Source organism: Anolis sagrei, chromosome 2 (genome assembly GCF_037176765.1).
Source record: "Anolis sagrei isolate rAnoSag1 chromosome 2, rAnoSag1.mat, whole genome shotgun sequence".
Lineage (NCBI taxonomy): Eukaryota > Metazoa > Chordata > Lepidosauria > Squamata > Dactyloidae > Anolis > Anolis sagrei.
In genome coordinates this window covers 207,264,400-207,285,767 of record NC_090022.1, presented here as the reverse complement: position 1 = coordinate 207,285,767, position 21,368 = coordinate 207,264,400, and the positions used below count along the sequence as shown (strand labels likewise).

The following is a 21,368-nucleotide window of genomic DNA, read 5'->3' as shown; positions in this document are numbered from 1 at the left end:
CTCCAGGTGTTTTGGACTACAACTCCCACAATTCCTAACAGGAATTGTAGGAATTGGAGTTCAAAACACCTGGAAGGCCCAAGTTTGCCTGTACCTGTACCTGCCTTAAACCGCCAAAGGATTTTGACAGTATGGAATTTGTGATATTGCTTTTTTTCCTTATAATGAATACATATATTTAAAAATATGCAGAAAGGAGGGATGCAAACACTTCTCCATGTCATTTTATGTCAAAGTTCTTTTGAAGTCAAACTAGGCCACTCTACCTTTCATCAGTACTTTTTTTTTTACTTTAGTTTTGGTACTTTTGAACATATGGCTTGCTCCTGGAGATAATTACCGGCTGCTGCTTTGCAAACAGGAAAAAATACAATGACCCTGATTCTAGGACCTCTGCAAATACCAAAATAAATCTGTGGGTGCTCAATTACTATTATATACAAAAGGCATAGTAAAATTATGCCCCTTATATAAATTGGCACAATCAAGGTTTGCTTTTGGATGGTTGGATCCATTGACACAGAATCCGTGAATATGGAGGGCTGACTATCGTATTGGTTATCATAGGTGGGAGATACACCCAATGACTTAATGAAACTGCACATCTTTTCCAGAAAGGTCATGAGCAATTTAAAAGCTGGCTAGAGTGATACAACCCTAATTCTTGGTGTGTTTTGTTTCATACTGTCATCTTGATAAATATCACAGAAGCTCTCCTTTTGCATCACTGTGCAGTAAGCCCTGTTTACCTGTTACTGATTACTACCTAAATGGCTGCATTCAGATATTGCAGGTGTAAAGGCAAGTCTTTTGGGATACTTTTTAGGGCAAAATCACAAGGAGAGGAGCTGATAAGTGAGGGCAACAGTCCGGTGCACAGATGGAAATAATATCCAAAAATACTGCCCCCAAATAGTTAGAAAACGTGTTTTGGCCATGTGTTTTGGATTACAGTTCCCACTCATTGACTGTGGTCAACATATTCCATCCAGTGTAGGATGCCAAGAGGTGCAGTGGATCATATTTGCCATGTCTGCTGCAAAATGTCCACTGATTTCATATCCTTGCAACCTTCCAATTGACTCTTGGTTATGTAATTCTTAATGAATTTTATATACTGAGGTTTGTCTGTGAATCACCTACTTTATAGATCTTTATAGATTTTTTTTTCAGGACATGTATGGGACAGTTATGTACAAGATTTTGGGGGGAAACTTGACCATATGATCTCTTTTGATCTTTAACATTCACTTTAATGGAGAGTGAAATAAGATCCCTTGCATAGATTTAATTGAGCATTTGACTATAATTAAAAATGGTACTCCATAATGTACTCCTTTAATGTATGCTTGTTTTACAGGGAACAAAACTTCATAGTTAAAGGATTGTAAGGGAAGGGAACATAATGCCTAGTGATACTAACAAATACCTCAGTAAGTTCACAATTATATAACCTGGAAGAAAGGGGGCTGGGGAAAATATGATAGTCTGCAAGCATCAAAAAGACTATAATGTGGAAGGAATAATCATAATCTTCTTCTTCTTCTTCTTCTTCTTCTTCTTCTTCTTCTTCTTCTTCTTCTTCTTCTCTCCATCTCCCCAAGGAGACTCAGGGTGGATTACAGAACACATTTGCGCAAACATTCAATGCCGTTATACAGTTGACAAGTACAGATAGTACATAGGTATAGGCTTTTCCCATCTTTTTCCATCTCCGGCATCTGGAGGTTGTGCTCAGCTCCGGCCATTGGGGTGGGGTGCTGTCACTCCATCTTCCATGCCGAAGAGCTTTTTGTTGTTCGTAAATGACCTCCTGATCGAATCATTGGCATGTCCTTATGGGCGCCTTTAATACCCCCCACTTAAAGTAGTACCTATTTAGCTTTTCACATTGCTGTTTTTGATCTGCTATGTGATCAGAAGCCGGGCTGATGGTTGGGAGCTCACCCTGACCCGGGCTTGAACTGTCAACCTTTCAATTCGCAAGATTTTCTGCAGCTGGTGGTTCACCTGCTGTGCTAAAGCCCAGCCCTAAAATGGAGCTGTTTTTTTTTTCCTTGAACAAGAACAAATGGATGAAAATTTCAGGAAACAGATTAACTTCAGAAGGAACATCCTAACTGGAAGAGTTCTGAAGGAGTGAGACACTAGATTTGTCTTTCCTGGAGATACTTAAGAAATGGCTGAATGACTATATATAAGAATTGCAGATTTCTGGTAATTTTGCAGCCTTGTGGAGAAATTGAGTTTTTTCTGGGTAGGGAATTCTAGAAAAAATAATTTAAAAATCTGAAAATTTGGAATTTGCAACATTAGCAGTCTTTATAGATTGAAAGTCTCTTTGGTACATTAGGAACATAAAATTGATTATATATAATTTTGATTGACATAAAATCATTATATATTTTAAAATATAGTTTATTCAGAATATTATTACAAATTTCACTTATCTTAAATCTAAGCACACCCACACATGCATATATATATATTTGTTACAAATCAGACTGCAAGGCCATGATGATCAAACTAAATTAATTAATAAATACCAAAAGAAAATATTAGTGTTTCTAAGTCAAAATATGAAATGCTCCTAATTTCTAGCAACAATTATTATACTGATATGACGCGAAATGATTCACATAGATGCGCACACGAATATTATTACAATATATCTATATTTCAAAATAATGGAGGAAAGGGGAGAGAACAACCCTCTTTTTCTACCCTTCCATCCTTTTACTATTTCTGTTCCTGTTTCTTTGCATGCTGTGCTCTTAAGACATTTATAGGCTGTGGAACAGGAGTTTCAAGAAAATGGAAAATATGCTAATGCTTTTGAAAGCCTCAAATAATTGCAATGTTACTAAAGGACATTGTACAAATGTCACTGCCATATAGCCTCTCGTATCGCAAGCCAAAACAAGGGTTGCATGTATGCAGGGCCTGGCTTTTCCTAAAAATAGCCTTTGTGAAGTATAACTGTGATTACTTAATAAGTGGCATTCCACGTTGGCATCAATAGGCTTTTGATTGCTGAACCTCCCATGCAGTGACAGCCAGAAAAGAATGAAAAGCTCCTTATAGGAAGGCATGACGTTCGTGTATGAAGTGAACAAAATAAATAGGAAATATACACGGAGCATCAGTATTATTGTATAAATGCTATTGGTTTTCATTGTCATCCAGCATCACTGACGCTTATGGTCTGGATCTGTAACATGTGACAAAACAATTCCAGATTTTGTATATATTCAGCAAAATCTTGCATGTGGCTTTTCTTTGCTATTTCAAGCTGGCATTCATTTTATTCTGAAAAACAAAGGACGTTTATAATATATTAAAACCAGTATGTATTCAATAGTTATTCTTAAAGAACTTACTGTGGGGCCACAATATTTATGCATAAATCATAGAATCAAAGAGTTGGAAGAGACCTCGTGGGCCATCCAGTCCAACCCCTTTGTGCCAAGAAGCAGGAAAATCACATTCAAAGCAACCCTGACAGATGACAATCCAGCCTCTGTTTAAAACCTTCCAAAGAAGGAGCTTCCACCACACTCTGGGGTAGAGAGTTCCACTGATGAACAGCTCTCACTGATAGGAAGTTCTTCCTAATGTTCAATTGGAATCTCCTTTCCTGTAGTTTGAAGCCATTGTTCTGCGTCCTAGTCTCCAGGGCAGCAGAAAACAAGCCTGCTCCCTCCTCCCTATGAGTTCCCCTCACATGTTTATACATGGTCCTCATCATGTCTCCTCTCAGCCTTCTCTTCTGCAGGCTAAACATGCCCAGCTCTTTAAGCTTCTCCTCGTAGGGCTTGTTCTCCAGACCCTTGATCATTTTAGTTGCCCTCCTCTGGACACATTCCAGCTTGCTAGCACCTCACTTATTCTATCTGCATCCCATTGCAAGTACTTGTTTGGAAATGTAGAAACTAGGGGAAAGCATCATGGAATATGGTTTGATGAGAGAGAGTTACTTAGGCGATCCCTCATTGTCCGAGTAGGATAATCTTCCAAGATCAGTGTACTGGTGGGTCCATAGGTGACTGTGGAGCCCTATTCTTGGCCTGCATGTTCTCCCACAGTGAGGACATTGGTTTCCAGATGGAAGGCGGTCTCGGTCAGGGTTGGCTTGATGCGCCTTCCTCTTGGCATGTTTCTCTCTTTCACCCTCCCTTCGTGTCTCTTCAAATTCTACAGCAGTGCTGGTCACAGCTGACCTCCAGAGATTTTCCTGTTGGTGGGCTGAGTAGGAATTAAAAAACGCCAGTGAAGTCCACTTTCATTTGGCTACTTCATTCTTTTTCTTTCATCTTCCTTCCTGACCTTAATAACACAACATCATTTTTGTTCCTAGGTTATAAATATCATTTCCTTGTTGTTTCTATCATAAAAACATGGGGAAGGTTTATCAAACTACAAAAACTTTGTTTTTACAAGACCTCCTGCAGCACATTTTGCTGTAATTTTTCAATGAATAGCTCTCCAAGTCTCAACCAATTCAACATAGTTTGGGGCAGCCACCAAAACGAAGTTTATGGAGTATAACAACTACTTTCAAAATAAGTATCATGCAATTAAATAGGAATAACACTTTTGAACCAGGAATTCTTTTCAAATTTTGTTATATTGTGTTATTGCTTGAAAGCAGCTTATGCTTCTAGGAAAAAATAACATTAAAATTACTTGAATTAAGTCAAGAGTTGAGGGTTGGGCTGCCTTCCAAATGATCCTGGACTATAAACGTCTGCCAGCCAATGAATCCGAGTAGTTGGAATTGTTCTTCTGAAGCATCTAAAATGTAACTCTTGCCTTCACCAGATTTGAGAAACAGAATTTGGATGGAACCAAAATTGCCCATAATTATTTATTTATTTCAATTGCTTCAATTATTTTGGGGGCCATCAACTAATTACCAAAGGTCCAAGCACCAGGTTTGAAACTCTGAGATCATCTGACAACAAAGACATGGACTTCTAGAGATAAACACTGCAAAACAACTGTGCATGAGTGGCAAACTGGCCATTGTCTCAAATAATGGTGGTGGGGGGGGTTAGTTGGAGGCTGCAAAAGGGTTGTCTAGTGCTGTGATCATGTGGGCCACACTGTATCTAGTTTTCTATTACATGCAGTGTCCCTGCAAACCCCACATGACTTCATATGAGTGAGCCGAACAACTGTGAAGCATATGAACCATGAGTGGAATCTAGCTGTCTGTGGTTCTCCAGCAGGCATAGTTAGAGATTTTTTGTGATTTGTGTTGTGATCTTTTTTGTTTCCAGATTCATTCAAGAGTGTGCAACGATCTTTTTAAGCCCAGCAGGTGCACTGAATTTGAGAAAATTCTTTGCATTCCAGTGTCTGGCAGGGTCAAAGACAAAGAGGTGCACGTTTTAGTTCAAGTCTTCCAGTATCCTAGCCTTGAGAAAGATGTTTCAACGTCTTTGAATAGGGGAGAAAATTAAAAGCTGAGAAACTGGTGAAAAGTGGTGTTACGGGGAAGGAGGAGAAACTCTTGGTAGATTCAGATCTGGGGCCTAGTCTTCTGTATCCCTTTTCAAAAGTGTGTGTTCAGGGGTAAAAAACAAAAGAACATAAGTAATTGTACAAATAGGTGCAGATTTTGAAATATGTTCAGGGGTAAAATAAAAAACGTAAGTAATTGTACAAATAGGTGCAGATTTTGAAATATGTTGATACTTAGAATCATTGCCAGGAATGTTTTCTATGTCTGGAAGTAAAGCGGCTGAAAGGTCATCTGTTGCTTTTGCTCAAGCAAGAAGTGGACTACAACCCAAGGAACGTTTAGCGTTGGTGTTGAATGGTTTGTTTAGCTTGACCATTAGGTTGAACTGTCGAGATATTTGGTTTTTGTGTGGTTTCAAGTTTGTTTATTTATTTATCATGTCAGAAGCAAATTTAGAATACAGTTATAATGTATAGAAAAACCACAACTACAGTTTAAAACTTGGTATTATACTATACTTTGACCAGAAGCTGGCCACTTCCAGTGCCTCTGGTATCACTTTAAGAAGGTCCTCCATTGTGCATATGGCAGGGCTCAGATTGCAGTGTAGTAAGTGGTCTCTGGTTTGCTCTTCTCCACACTCACATGTTGTGTACTCCACTTTATAGCCCCATTTCTTAAGGTTAGCTCTGCATCTCGTGGTACCAAAGTATAGTCTATTCAAGTTATCCAGTCTTCTGTGTGCCCAGGCAGAAGTTTCTCATCTGTTATCAGCCCTGATTGAGGTTCAGCGTTTTAACCTGCCACTTTTGGACTCTCGCTTGCTGAGATGTTCCTGCAAGAGTCCACTGGAGAAATTATACTGTTTAGCCAGTACTGTATCACCTGACATCCATCGGGAAATAGCAGCCTGTAATGAAAAGACCAAGGCATTGACATCTCCAGCCCATCCTCTGTTCAGATATCAGTTAGCAAGCCAACACCTTAAATCAAGAAACAGCTTCCTAAGATCTACAGAGAGAGTGCCTTCAAGTGATATCCAATTTATGGCAACCCTAAGGCGAACCTCTCATGAGATTTTCTTGGCAAGATTTATTCAGAGGAATACTCGTTCTGAGGCTAAGAGAGTGATTTGCCAAAGATAACACAATGGGTTTCCATGATCAAACAAGAATTTGTACCCTAGTCTCCAGAGTCATAACAAGTAGATATTTATTCTATTTATGCAAGGGTTTGCTAGTATTGTTGCTAGTGTCATTAGGAACTCCACAAACATTTCAAAACTGTGAAAGCTGCTTTCCACAGTAAAGGTTAATACAGGAAATACTAGCAGTGAGATCCAGAGGAGCATCACTTTTACATATCCTTTTACAATGCATTAACATTGTATGAATAGGAACACTTTTCTTTAAATACAGCTATCTATAATATATATGACTGAAATCCTTGGAGAGGGTTCAAATTATTATAAGTGCCATTGTGGTGCAACTTATACCTACATGGAGAGGTAATCGACCACAGCCTCCAGTGATATAGTAAAACCAAGCCTTACTTTTTGCCAAAGCTCAGCAACCTGTGGTGACAACACTTCTGTTTTATTATTCAGTGTAATGTGTAATTTTGTTTTTAAAAGGTGACTTGGGTGAATCAGGCCTTCTTGTTGAATTCCAAGGGACAGGCCTAAAGTGAAAAATAAATCCTTAATAGTTTGTTGCAATCCTTGGATTAATGTAAAATGTTTTTTCATGGTCCATCATTTGTGACTACTATGAAAGATCACTAACTATGCTAATCAAATCAAACTTCACATTCCATCTGAAATTCGCGTTTTAAAGTTGCAGAATCCAAAAGATTCTTCCTTATCAAAATTCACTCGGAAATCTACAGCCAAATGAAAAGTTTCAATGTGTGGATCTTCAGTTGTAGAGATTCGACCTCTACAAAATCTCTGAGGATCACAACCTCTGAGGATGCTTTCCATAGATGCAGACAAAACTTCAGGAGAGAATGCTTCTGGAACCTGGCCATACAGCGCGAAAAACTTACAACAACCCATTCAAACAATAGTTTGTTTTGGTTTGTGTGTATGTGTGTGTGTGTGTGTGTGTGAGGAGTGACTTGAGAAACTGCAAGTCGCTTCTGGTGTGAGAGAATTGGCTGTCTGCAGGTACGTTGCCCAGGGAACACCTGGATGTTTTACCATCCTATGGATAGTGCATTTGCACATGTATTTCATTGTTGTATGGCAACACTTTTTTCTTCCTAGCCCCATGGTTTCTTTTGTGGCTTGGCTCATAATTAAGCTTGAGAGGTGGTATTTAATTTAGCTCCTGACTTCTATGGATTTTTAAGTGTTCTCAGCCAGATCTTTTATTAATCCACAACCCCTTTAAAGAATAATCCTCCCTTTCTATTAGGGTGGGGGGCATCAGAGATTGTGCATGTGTTTCGGAACTCGTGCCTCATTTATTAATAGCAGCGGCAGCAGTTGCTGTTGATAATAAAGGAACTATTGTGGGTTGATACTGTGGTTCATAGCTTTAGCTGCTCATGTTAATTTTGAAACCTTTAATCTCTTAGTCATGCCAAATTCCTTATGGCAGCAGGAGCAAGGAACCTCTGGTCCTCCAGAGTTTTACCAAACCCCAGCGGACACCAGTTGTATATCACCACTGACAAGTAAATAAGTGGCTATGTACAATATTGGACATATTTTAGATAGAAAGCCATTAAATTAACTAATTGTGATGTAATGATTTCTGCAATTCAGACGCTTCTGCTATTTTAAAATTCAGGTGCTGTTTACTACTTGGGGGGGAGAAACACTCATATTTTAAACTAGGAAATGCTACTCAGATGGGGCTGCAGTGGTGTAGTGGGTTAAACTGCTGAACTGTGGAACTTGCTGACTGAAAGGTCAGTGTTTCAAATCTGGGGAGCAGGGTGAGCTCCTGTCGTTAGCCCCAGCTTCTACCGATGTAGCAGTTCAAAAACATGCGAGTAGATCAATAAGTACTACTTCAATGGGTAGGCAATGGCGCTCCATTCAGTCATGCTGGCCATATGACCTTGGAGGTGTCTATGGACAACGCCGTTTCTTCAGCTTAGAAATGGAGATGAGCACCACCCCCAGAGTTGGACTCAACTAGAGTTAGTGCTACTTTACTCTTTATTTTATACAGATTACCCTGAATGTTAATAATTTTGGTGTCTTTTAAATTCAACTTTTACAAATTACTGGTTTAAATCAAGTGAATGCCTGGAATGCTAACTTTTAACTTTAGTTAATCTTTTTTTCTTGATATATTTCTTGATCTTAAAAAAACCAAAAAAACATTGGACTTTGATTTCTTGAACAGTGGCCCCACCATTCCATATCCAAACTTGGGTGAATATTTGAGATTATGATATACCTGGGGCATGTGGAGGTCTCCCAAGGAAACAAGTATTTCTCACTAAATATGTTCAAACTCATGGGCATGTCAGATTGGCTCTCTGGATGTTGGATATTAGTCTCCATCAGCACCATGAACCAAGAGGTTTGAATCCAGTGTTTCTCAACCTGGGGGTCAGGACCCCTGGGGGGAGTCATGAGGGAGTGTCAGACTATTTTCTGTTGGTCATGGGCATTCTGTGTGGGAAGTTTGGCGCAGTTCTATTGTGGTGGGGTTCAGAATGCTCTTTGTAGGTGAACTATAAATCCCAGCAATTACATCTCCCAAATGTCAAGTTTATTTTCCCTAAACTCCACCAGTGTTCACATTTGGGCATATTGACTATTCGTGCCAAGTTTGGTCCAGATCTATCATTGTTTGAGTCCACAGTGGATGTAGGTGAATTATAAATTCAAAACTCAAGGTCAGTGCCCACCAAACCCTTCCAGTAATTTCTCTTGGTCATGGGAGTTGTGTACCAAATCTGGTTCAATTCCATCATTGGTGGAGTTCGGAATGCTCTTTTATTGTAGGTGAACTATAAATCCCACCAACTACAAGTCCCAAATGACAATATCAATCTCCCCCCCCCCCCCCCCCAAGCTCATCAGTATTCAGATTTTGGCGTCTTGGGTATTTGTGCCAAATTTGGTCCAGTGAATGAAAATACATCCTGCATATTAGTTATTTACAATTATAACCGTAGCAAAATTAGAGTGATAAAGTAGCAATGAAAATAATAAGATTGGGAGTCACCACAGAGGAACTTTATTAAGGTGTTACATTAGAAAGGTTGAGAACCACTGTTCTAACCTGTGAAAGAGCAATTGTTGGTCGCGTCTCATTGGGCTTGATTTGAACTACAGTGCATGCCCTCTTTCACAGATGTAGTTTTAATTTATCAAGTTTCAATTGATTACGTACCTTCCAAAAGAACTTTCAGATGAAAAAATGTATTTTTATTTCTTTGTTTCTTTTGTTTGTTTATTGAATTTATATCCCGTCGGTGTCTTAAGGTGAAATCCATGTCAGCTATTGCTTTACCATTTTTTTAAGAAAGAAAGGAAATGTTAATTGACGTGTATAGAGGAACCCAGAAACAAAAGAAGTAATTACAAATAATAAGTATTAAAGACAAATTCAATTGAGAGATATTCAAAGTGATCATATTACTGATCTTCAAATGCAGCTTTCCCACAAAGCAACTATGAAACTAGATAATAAACCATATGACAAAAAAGTTACATTAATTTATTTTCCCTATGATGTCCATTACGTCTTTGGTTTTGGTATGTTACATTAGAGAATCTGTTTTCACAGAACTTCATAGCTACTTACACCTCTCTTTTTTGTTGCCTTTTTAGAAGTCTAGACGCTCTGAGGATGACATCAGGTTGAGAAAAGAGCGAGACCATTATTGTGCCAATTTCCTAGAGCCTGCTGGTGTTCGTTCAACAAAGGAAGAGAACATGGAAATTGAAGCCCTTGCCTCAGAACATAAAAGCATCACAGTGGGGACTTCAGCGCATGCAGCAGACAGTCAAACACACTTCTTTTCTCCTGCTGCCAGTCACAATGGACTTAGAGACAGACACGAATCCTTAGATAGTGAAGTTGCTAAAGAGATCCGATACCTTGATGAGGTGCTTGAAGCAAACTGTTGTGATTCTGCTACTGATAACCCCTTTAATGGAATGATGTCCTCCTCTCCTGAGCCAAGTTCATCTGTTGTTATGGAAGGCTCCAGTCCATCAATTCATGTTACAAATGATTCCACAGCACTCAACAAAAGTGACCTCATTGTATTTGGCAGACAAGTCACTGAGCACAGTGAAATGAATGTAGTATCTGGGAAGCTAAAACCAAATGGCCATTCTGTGGGTGTATTACAAGAAGAACATTGCGACAACCTGAAAGTGCCAGTAAGTCCATGCTCTTCCACAAGCTCAAGATCTTCCAAAGATGGAGATCCCGTATTATCTACTATTAAGAAAGAAGCTAAGTTTGAACTTAGAGCGTTCCATGAAGAGAAAAAGCCATCCAAGCTCTTTGAGGAGGAGGATCCAAAAGAGAATTACCGAGTGCGTAAAATGAGGCCCTCTGAAGAAATGATAGAGCTGGAAAAAGAGAGGAGGGAGCTCATTCGAAGTCAGGCTGTAAAGAAGAATCCAGGCATTGCAACAAAGTGGTGGAACCCACCTCAAGAGAAAACCCTGGAGGAACAGCTAGATGAGGAACATTTAGAGTCTCACAAAAAATATAAGGAACGCAAAGAGAAGCAGCAGCAGCAACCATCAATGCCCGTGAAACATGTCACATATTCCTTTGCACCGCCTGATCCAGTTAACATTAAGAAGGATGATGTTGTCACAGAGCAGATAGATTTTTCAGCAGCACGGAAGCAGTTTCAATTAATGGAAAATTCTGGCCAACCAAACAACACAACTGCACCCAAGAGATCAGGGACCCCCAAAATGTTCACAGTCCAACCCTTCTACAAACCAATAGGGCCATCTCAAATGGACCGGCGATCGGTGTCGGTAACCAAACCAGTGTCTCTGTATGGACAAATTACAGAGGCTGGCAATAATGATGTAACAATTGTAAAGGCTGAAAAGGTTTCTTGCTTCTCAGATGACAATAGCGTTGAGAATATCTCTGGCAACCCAGAGCGAGTGTCTCCGTACATTGATCCTCCAAAGACTAGCCAGACCACAAAAATATGGTCAGAAGATAGTGAATTCACAAGTGCAAAAGCAGTGTTTACAGTTGTGAGAGATGATGAACAGGGTATATTAGAGCAGTTCTCAAGGTCAGTGAATGTGTCCTCTCCGCCTGAAGAACTAGACTCTGGCTTAGATGAATTATCTGTGAGATCTCAGGATACAACTGTTTTGGAAACACTCTCCAATGACTTCAGTATGGATAATATCAGTGATAGTGGTGCCTCCAATGAAACAATGAATGCCCTTCAAGAAAATTCACTTGCTGATTTCTCTTTGCCTCAGACACCTCAAGCTAACACACCTTCTGAATGTCAAGGAGAAGGTGTCTCAAAGTCACTCAGTGACCATGGTTTTTATTCTCCTACCGACTCCATGCTCATAGATGAGCAGCTTGAACACCAGGCTGGTCTACTGGTTCAAAATGCCATTCAACAAGCCATAGCTGAACAGGCTGGCACAATAAGCACCAAGCATGTGAAAGACACCACAGATGAAAGAAACTTTCAGGTCAAGGAGGATACAAACAAGACACTGTGTTCAGAAAAACAGCTCCATTCAGCATTTCAACCACCTCAGGTGTCATCTCCTGTACAAGAAAAACGAGATGCTGCACCAAAGTCTCCAGCAGTCCAAGACTCTGCACTCAGGGAAAGGCAAACCTTTCAGCCGCCTCTTATTGCCCATGCCACCAAATCAGTCACTGTGGAGGAAACAAAGCCAGAAGTCAGCTATTTCAGCAAATATTCAGAAGCAGCTGAGCTTAGGAGCACGGCTTCCATTCTGGCTATGCAAGAAGCCGAAGTGACCGTAGGGCCCTTCAAACTAAGGTCAAAAAAGCAGAGGACTTTGTCCATGATAGAAGAAGAGATTCGTGCAGCCCAGGAAAGAGAAGAGGAACTGAAAAGGCAACGGCAGGGCATGCAGCTAGCACGTAGCCCTGTTGCAAAGAATGTACCTTCACTACCCACCAGAACTGTGTCTTACAAAACTGCACCAGGTAAGAACTTGACATGTTATCCTTCACCAAGCAAATGTGAACTCTTGTGTTTTCATTCTCCTTCTTTTCTCTGATTGTAACAATACCATGGTTTTATTTAATTGGAAGGAATGCTAAAGGAAATTTAGCTAGAGTTTTAGTAATACTCTTAATCACAGACTTAACGGTATCTTTAGCAACACAACTATTCTTCAAAAAAGAACTTGTTCTTTCCGAACCAATCTTCAACTCATCAAAATCTGAAATCACACTTATTTTGACAGTATGCATTGTTGACTGGTGTTAATTACATTTTTCTCTCGCATCTAACACTCTAAGTTGAAATTGTGGCAAATTAGAGGTAAGAATGGGGCAGTTAGACAGCATAATTGCCTTTTGATTTGATTCCCTTCTAGTAATATGGCTCAATATATCAAAACATACAGCTGAAATTTAATTTATAATGTGAAAAGTGCCAGACCTCAGCTTTTCTGATATTCTCATCTCATATTCAACTTGGTAACTTGACTGGGCCATTAAGAAACTATCTAAAGTTCTTGCAAACAGAAGTAGATGGGAGCTATCTATCGTAAGCACAACTGGTCAACCTTGTAGCCAGCATTTTATCTGTTTGTCCATATCAAACATTCGCAAAATCTATGTTTTGATGGAGCTTATACAGAATTTATGCAATATTGCTCATGTTTTTTCCCCCTCTATGGCCTGCTACAAGTTCAGTGTGAGTTGCTGATCTGATATTAATTTTTGAAAAATACCCTTGAATAATTTTGCATCTTTCTGTGCCTTTCTAAACCCTTGTGCCGGCAGGACTGCTGACCAATAAGCCAGTGGTTTGAATCCGAGGAGAGCAGGTTGAGCTCCCTCTGTCAGCTCTAGCTCCCCATGCAAGGACATGAGATAAGCCTCCCACAAGGGTGGTAAAACACCAAACATCCAGGTGTCCCCTGGGCAGTGTCTTTGCAGACGGCCAATTCTCTTACACCAGAAGTGACTTGCTGTTTCTCAAGTCACTCCTGACACGGGAAGAAAAATGGGCCTCCAGCTGGTATTGCATAGCTTCAGCAAAACCCAAGATAGACATCACATTGAGATTTTTATCAGGTTGAGCAAAAGGGAAAATAAATTACACCAGCTTTCAACATTTCCTGGCTTTTTTATTATTAGGCAAAGTTGTTAAAAACTGTACAGGAGAGGAAAAGTGATGATTGTTAGAAACTGCATTGTGAGTGATATTTGCTTAAGATAGTGTTGGTGTTCAGGGAGTATTGATAAATATCTCTGTCAAACTTCACTGCTGTTATGAGGCAAATGTACAGCCAGATTTAGAGGGAGAAAAACACGTACTGTGCATTCAAAATTGTCAGTTGCTCTTTCTGGTGGCTGTAGTCACTCTCTATTGCTAACCTCTGCAAAATCCGGGCTCTACTGTTCAAACTGATGCTGTATAAACACAGAATGAAGATGAGGATTTCTGGGCCTTTCTGGAAATCCCTGCATATTGTTAAATTCTAATTAGGTTAGCAGAGCACTCTGAATTTAGGTCCCATTGTGTTTTTGTATTCAGATTTTTCTCCTCATGGAGAACAGCACATAGTTCCAGCATTTGGGTTATTTTAATTTCAGTTACCCAGCAGGCTTTGATTTGCACTCAGTCTTAGGACATTTAATTTTCTGTCCCATTTTTTTGCTAGAATGTGCTCTCTTGCAAGACTAAATGTGTTTGCTACCTCCATTAAGTGCACCCTTCCTATTTGGTATACTGAAAAATATGCATTGAATTGAGCTGATAAAGAATGTAGTGTGTAGTAAGTCCCTGCTCAGGACTTCAGTGAGGGACAAAATGATCCATTTAAACCAGATGTCTCATCTGTGAACACCAGGAAATTCCTAACAGGATATGACTGATGCCTGATGGCAGCTGTAGCTTTCCCTGAGACACCATTTATGACCCCATTAGTGTTCCTGAGTAAACACTTATTTCACTAAGAGAAATCAGGTTGAAGTTCCCCTTTTGTTACAGTTCGCTTATGTGCATGGCTGTATGAAAGAGAAAGAGACTTGGGAAGCAATCTTCTATTTATTTCCCGATGACTAATTACCACACAACTCAGTGGGAGTGCAAGTATAAAGTTCATTGGAATTGTCTTCCAGTGAAATCGGCCTTTACAAAAAAAGGTTAAAAAAATGCTTATTGTGTAAATTTCAAATGTATGCAGTCAACTAGTAGTTATACTGACTACTTCTTCAGAGATCCCATTAAATCAAATGAGAATTTTTGTACGCATATCTTAGTGCCATTCCGAATATTCATATCCAATTGTGTTGCATCCAGTACATGCCTTAAATGCTTAGCAAATGTACTCAGATATGTAATTGCATTAGATTGTCTGCATAGTGTTCTCAACATCAGTAGCACTTAATAGCCCAGAGTAAGAGAAGAAAATCCCATCTCCAAGGATCTTACAATCGAAACTTGGTTAGTTAGGGAGGCAATAAAAGAAAGGAACTGAAACATAAAACACAGGCTCCATCTACACTGCCATATAATCCAGATTATCTGCTTTGAACTTGTCTGCAGTGCCATATAATCCAGTTCAAAGTGGATAATCTGGATTTTATATGGCAGTGTAGAAGGGGCCATAGAAAGTAAGGAAATCACTGCAGGTCTAAAAGTTTGCACATTATTTCACCCAGAGCTAAGAATTAAGAAGTTTGGCCAAAATATTCATGAGATGAAGATAATTCTAAGGAAAAACTAATGTGGGAAAGAAATTGTTACCATTTTGTTAATCTTGTGAGTAACACATCTGTCAGCTATTTTGAACAAGGAAATTCCATTGTATTCAAGATTATTTGGCCAAGTGGAGTATTGTTTTAGAATCATAGAGTTGGAAGAGACCTCATGGGCCATCCAGTCCAACCCCCCCCCCCCGCCAAGAAGCAGGAAAATTTCATTCAAAGCACCCCCGACAGATGGCCGTCCAGCCTGTTTAAAAGCCTCCAAAGAAGGAGTCTCCACCACACTCTGGGGCAGAGAGTTCTACTGCTGAACGGCGCTCACAGTCAGGAAGTTCTTCATAACGTTCAGATGGAATCTCCTTTCTTGTATTTTGAAGCCATTGTTTCCGCATCCTAGTCTCCAAGGAAGCAGAAGCTCAGGAGTCAGCTGTGGCTGCCTCTTTTCTCCCCATCTTTTCCATTTGAGCCTCCCAACAGTGGAATCTGTTTGTTTGTAGTATGGTTGTTGTTGTTTGTTGATTGGTTGTTGGATTGGATGGTCCTTGGGAATCTCTTCCAACTCTATAATTCTATCCGTTCCACTCTGTTGAAGCTGTCACATTGCTTGTATTGGGCTTCCTAGCAATATAAATACTATCCTGTTACCAAGAGCCCTTCCACACAACCCTATATCAAGGCAAAAAATCCCACATTATCTACTTTGAACCAGAATATATGGTAGTGTGGACTCAGACAACCCAGTTCAAAACAGATATTGTGGGATTTTCTGCCTTGATATTCTGGAATATAGGGCTGTGTAGAAGAGCCACAACCCACAAAGCCCAGTTTACTAATAGGTTGCCTGGATGGTTTATGGATTCCGCTAGTAATGATCACTTATTCTTTTTTTGAAAATGTGTAGTAGCCTCCTGATCTTTTTTCTGAAGTGCTTCCAAAATATTGTGAAGGTACCAGACCTTGGGCCCTTCCACACCGCCATATAACCCAAAATATCAAGGCAGAAAATCCCACAATATCTGTTTTGACCTGGGTTATCTGAGCCAACACTGCCATATATTCCAGTTCAAAGCAGAAAATGTGGGATTTTATTCAGCTATGTGGAAGGGGCCCTAGTCTGATCTCAGGCTGCAAGAGAAGCATAGTTCGAATTTGGAAGGGAAAATGCCAAGGAATACTAGAAGCTCTGGGCTGTATTCAGAGAAATGCAATAGCAAACCACCTCTGAACAAATCTTGCAAAAAAAAATTCTATAATAGGGTCATTAGAAGTCAATATTAGCAGGAAGACATACCTGTGAATTTCTCAGAAGGCAAAATTGGTCAGTAAGATTGGAAACGTTAACCTTTCATAAATGAACTGATGAAATAGTTTATTAAATACTTGGGTAATGCTTTTCCTTAAAATCTCACCACTCTTTTGGTGTTATAGTGTGGCTCCTCCAAAAAAAATCGGAGAACATTGAAAAGTATAAAATTATGGTTTCACAGAGACCAAAAACAAGGTGTTATAAATTGCTTTAGGCCAGGTTTATATGGATCAAAAGCACAGCAAAAGCATGTCTAACCATTATAATACTTGCACTTTTTGTGAAATCCTGTTCTGAAACTTCAGTTAAAGAAATCACAATCATTTCCTTACTGTCCCTATTAATCTTCCCTTTCTTTTCTTGATAGTGTAGTAAGTAAGCACTAAGCAATTACTCGTGGTCTCAAACAGACAATAGCACAATACTCATACGAGTAATTATTCAAGCCTGATTGTAAATCCCATGACACTTGTAGATTGATGATCATCTAGTGTTCAACAGACCTATTGAACTTGAGTGGCGATAACAATTTGAATGGCATCACTGTTGTATATGTGAGTAAATTGACTTTTTTCATGGACCATCAGTGTATTTTACATTCACACATTATGGGCGTTGGGGCACAGGAGCCCTATGAAAATTAGGAAATGTTCACTTTTAAAAACTGGGGTTTTTTTAGCTGAGAGAATACCTATCTGCAAAGGCTCTGGCATAAACCAGTACAGGTGGTCCCAGTCGTCATCAGCACACTGGGTGCCGTACCGAAAGATCTCAGCCGGCATTTGGAAACAATAAACATTGACAAAATCATGATCTGTCAACTGCAAAAGGCCACCTTACTTGGATCTGCACGCATCATTTGAAAATACATCACACAGTCCTAGATGCTTGGGAAGTGTTCAACTTGTGATTTTGTGATACGAAATCATATATATCTTGTTTGCTGTGACATACTGTGGTTTTGTTTCAGTAAAATAATAATAATAATAATAATAATAATAATAACAAGAACAACGCCTTTATTTGTATCCTGCTTTTTCTCTAAAGCAACTCACAATTTTTTAAAAAAACAATACAGATCAGTGAGGCTTGAATCTATCAAAATAGAGTAATGTTAAAATATTAGAAAAACACAAAAGTTCCCAGAATAGGTATTGTTCAAAGCTTAAAGGTATAGGGAAAAGTAAAAATATTTTAGTGTACTCTATTGCTCGGGAAGAGTGGGCTCAGGTGATGAGTGTATGACATGCTTCTCCTCCCTTTCCCTAAGGAAGGCAATCAACTGATCAAACTAAAATTTCTTGTGAGTTTCCCTCGTCTGCTGCTTATTCTAAAGTGGAAACTAGCTCAATATTTTTAGAAAACCTGCCCAGGAAATTCAATGCATGACCTTGCCCAACACAACAGGCCTCAGATGGTACAGAGCCCCTGGGGTCCTTAAAACTGCTTTGTTATTCCTTGCCACTATTGTATCTATTTTGGGGCATAATCTAGCCAAGGTTAAGCCCATTTAAGTGCCACCCATTTAAATGAGAAAGAGTTAAGCGCATGCAATGAAATTAACAGACTCAAAGTGGGATAGACTGTATCCTTCGTGACTAGGACTAAAATAGTAGTGGGGGTTCATATCTGCATAGGTCAGTTTGCCAGTGCTTAACATCAAGCTTTGTGAAGGGACCTTAGATCAGGCAACAGATTTCCCAGTGGGACACAGTCTATGCCTAATGGGCCGCCCAGTGCCGGATGATTGTGCAGGATCTTAACAAAAAGAGTTTGACTTTGCTTTAAAAATACCCCAACTGGTCTACTGATATGCGCAGTTAGGATTTCCTCAAAGTTCAGGCATAAAATAATCAAATGATCTACAATCTAAAAATAAGCAGTTTCTTAAGATTAGATAAATGTCTCAATGGTTCATTTTTGCAAGAATACCCCAAATCAGCATGATTTATCAAAATAACACAATATACCTTGTGTTTACTCCATTGGAAAAATGCTGGTTTGGGTAGACATCTGTTTGAGTGACTTAGGGCCCTTCCACATAATCCAGATTCAATTGTGTGTGTGTTCCTTCAAATTACCTATCAACTTATGGCAACTTGGAGAAATATGCAGAGGTGTGGCCAATTCCTTCTTCTGAAATCTGACTTCAGCACTTGGTGTTCATTGGTGGCCCACCATCCAAGTACTTACTAACTGGGGTGACCTGGCTTCACTCCCAATATAAGTTACTGTTTTATTACTTTTTGTTTTATGCAACTCTTCATAGATATAATTCTAACTTCTGCTCCTGCCCACTCTGTTCTTTGCTCCTACACACAAGCATGCGTACCCCAAACTACCTTTCCTGTTCTCATTTCTCATATGCCATTGCTTACCACACTCTTTATTCTCTGCCAGTCTGTATTGAGCTCCTCCAGCATTTTTTATCATTCCCTTTCTGTACTGCCACATCTATCTTTTATAGAGGCAGTATTTGTTTGGATTACTATTCATACTTGCTTATACTCATTTATAAGTTGAGGGGCCAAATTATGGATTTTGATATGAATAAGTCAGCCCGTGGAAAGGAGAAGAGGCCAGCACAGGCTCAAGGGGTCAGTTATTTTTATTGATCGTATCAGGAGCGAACCAAACAGTTGTATTTTATTTAAAAACAAAAAAAACCCCACAAAGTTTGCAAACTTGGCATTCTGTTAAATGTCCTTTGACCAGTAGCTGGTCACTTGGAGTGCTTCTGGAGTTTCTATAAGAAGGTCCTCCATTGTGCATGTGGCAGGGCTCAGGTTTTATTGTAGTAGAATGCCACTTTGTAGTCCCATTTCTTAAGGTTGGCTCTGCGTCTTGTGGTGCCAGAGCACAGTCTGTTCAGCGCCTTCCAAGTCACCCAGCTTTCTGTGTGCCCAGGAGGGAGTATCTCATTTGGTATCAGCCATTGATTGAGATTCAGGGTTTTAGCCTGCCACTTTTGGACTCTTGCTTACTGATGTGTTCCAGCCACTGCCATCATTTTCCTGCTGGGCATTCAAAAAAGCCTTTTGCCACTCTACTCAGAAAAAGGGGTGGAATATGTAAATTTTTATTTTTAAAAAGAACAATGAACTTCTCAGAACAGAATGGTGAAAGGCAAGAGCTTAGTCTGTCCTGGGAGAGCCTAAAAGAAGCACCAAAGAGCCACACCAACATTTTCCCACTCAGGTATTCAAAAATGTCAGAAAGAGCAGAGAGACTGTGGGCCCCATCTGAACTGATCACTTAAAGCAGTTCTGAACCAGTACTGAAGAAAGTGGTTTTGCTATGCATTTGAAATCCTGAAACCAATCTGAGGCCCAGATGGTGATTACACAGACCACAGAGCACTGATTCACACTGAGGGCTTTCTTTCGAAGTTTTTTGTATGGACACCACCGTTGAAGCCAGTTTCAAACTGAATTAAATGATCAGTGTAGATGGGGCCTGAATAGCATAAGAGTACAATGTTTCTTTTAGGTTCTCCTGAGATGGACAAAGCTCAGTTGAGAAGACCTTCTCCTATGTCTTTCCATGCAGTACAAAACTGTTATGTAAGGACAACAAAAATATTATTTTAAAATAAAAGCAGTTTCATATTCAAGTGCTTGACAAAAGCTTTGATGGCCTGTTAGGATGGTTAATAACATTGGAACTGGCTTAACTTCCCTTGAGAGAAAAATTCAGAACCTAGGTCCTGATACAGAAAAAGTCCTGGGCCACCTGGGCACCAGTCTAATTTCTTGGGTGATATGACATGCAACAGGTCCAGTTTTAATTAGCATGTTTTAGTTGTTGAGTAGTTCAGTCTCTGGAGCTGAGCAATTCCCACCACATCCCTGACCTCTAGTGGCCACATCCGTTCTGCTCATTGCAGCAGTTCTTAGTTATTTGCATTTGTTGAATGCATAGAAAAGGCTTGAGTCATGAATAAATTGCAGATTAGGAGGGCTGAAACAAGGGACACATGTTTTCAGTCCTCCTGCATCACAGGCTAAGGTCTAGGTTCAAGTCTCCTATTCATACTTTCAAGTAAAACAAAAACACACATAGCTAGTAGGGGTGTGCAAATTTTTGTCAGTTGTAAGCCATCTCAAATACTTATGACGTAATATCCAATGCGCAAGCATCGTCCACGCCAAAAATGTAAGAATCAAATACCTTTTTGTTTGAATTTTGTAAATCTTGGAAGCCTCTCAAAGTTAGTTTCATTTTCAGTGCAAGGAAGCAAAGCAAATCCAAAAAGGCTGCCTCTTCAAATTAATGGATTCTTGTCATTACAAGAGGGAAACAGTAGAAAGAAAGCAGAGTTCGCTGGGAAAGAAAGCATTGAATTCTGGGAAATGTAGTTTGGGAAGGTGAGGAGCCCTATGCCAGAAAATTCAAAAAGGCCCTGCCCTAAACTATATTTCTCAGAATTCTGCTCAGCAGTCAGGATAGGGGAGAGCTATTTTCCCTCCATAGCAGTAGACAGCCAGAGTTCCAATGAATGGTTGAATCTGCAAAGAGGAGGACTGACTGATGCTTCTAGTTAGCAAATCTCAGTGCTGGTCTGGGAAGAAATCCCTAAATGGAAGATTTATTTCTTAATATGAGAGACATTCAATGAGATAGCTGTTGTGGCTTTTTTAAAAAATGTTTTGTCAAAACTTTTAACATTCCCTAAAAATCAGTAGATCTATGAATATTT

The 21,368-nt window shown here is 39.6% G+C and overlaps 1 protein-coding gene across 12 annotated transcripts in view; it reads left to right on the top strand.

The window, feature by feature from the left end:
• PALM2AKAP2 (PALM2 and AKAP2 fusion) overlaps positions 1 to 21,368 on the top strand; it is a 313,924-nt gene that overhangs the window by 278,500 nt on the left and 14,056 nt on the right. For all 12 annotated transcript variants that reach the window (XM_060762475.2, XM_067464361.1, XM_060762476.2 and 9 more), the window contains one exon: positions 10,266 to 12,624. In XM_060762475.2, coding sequence (XP_060618458.2) covers positions 10,266 to 12,624 — 2,359 coding nt within the window. The remainder of the gene's footprint in view (positions 1 to 10,265; positions 12,625 to 21,368) is intronic.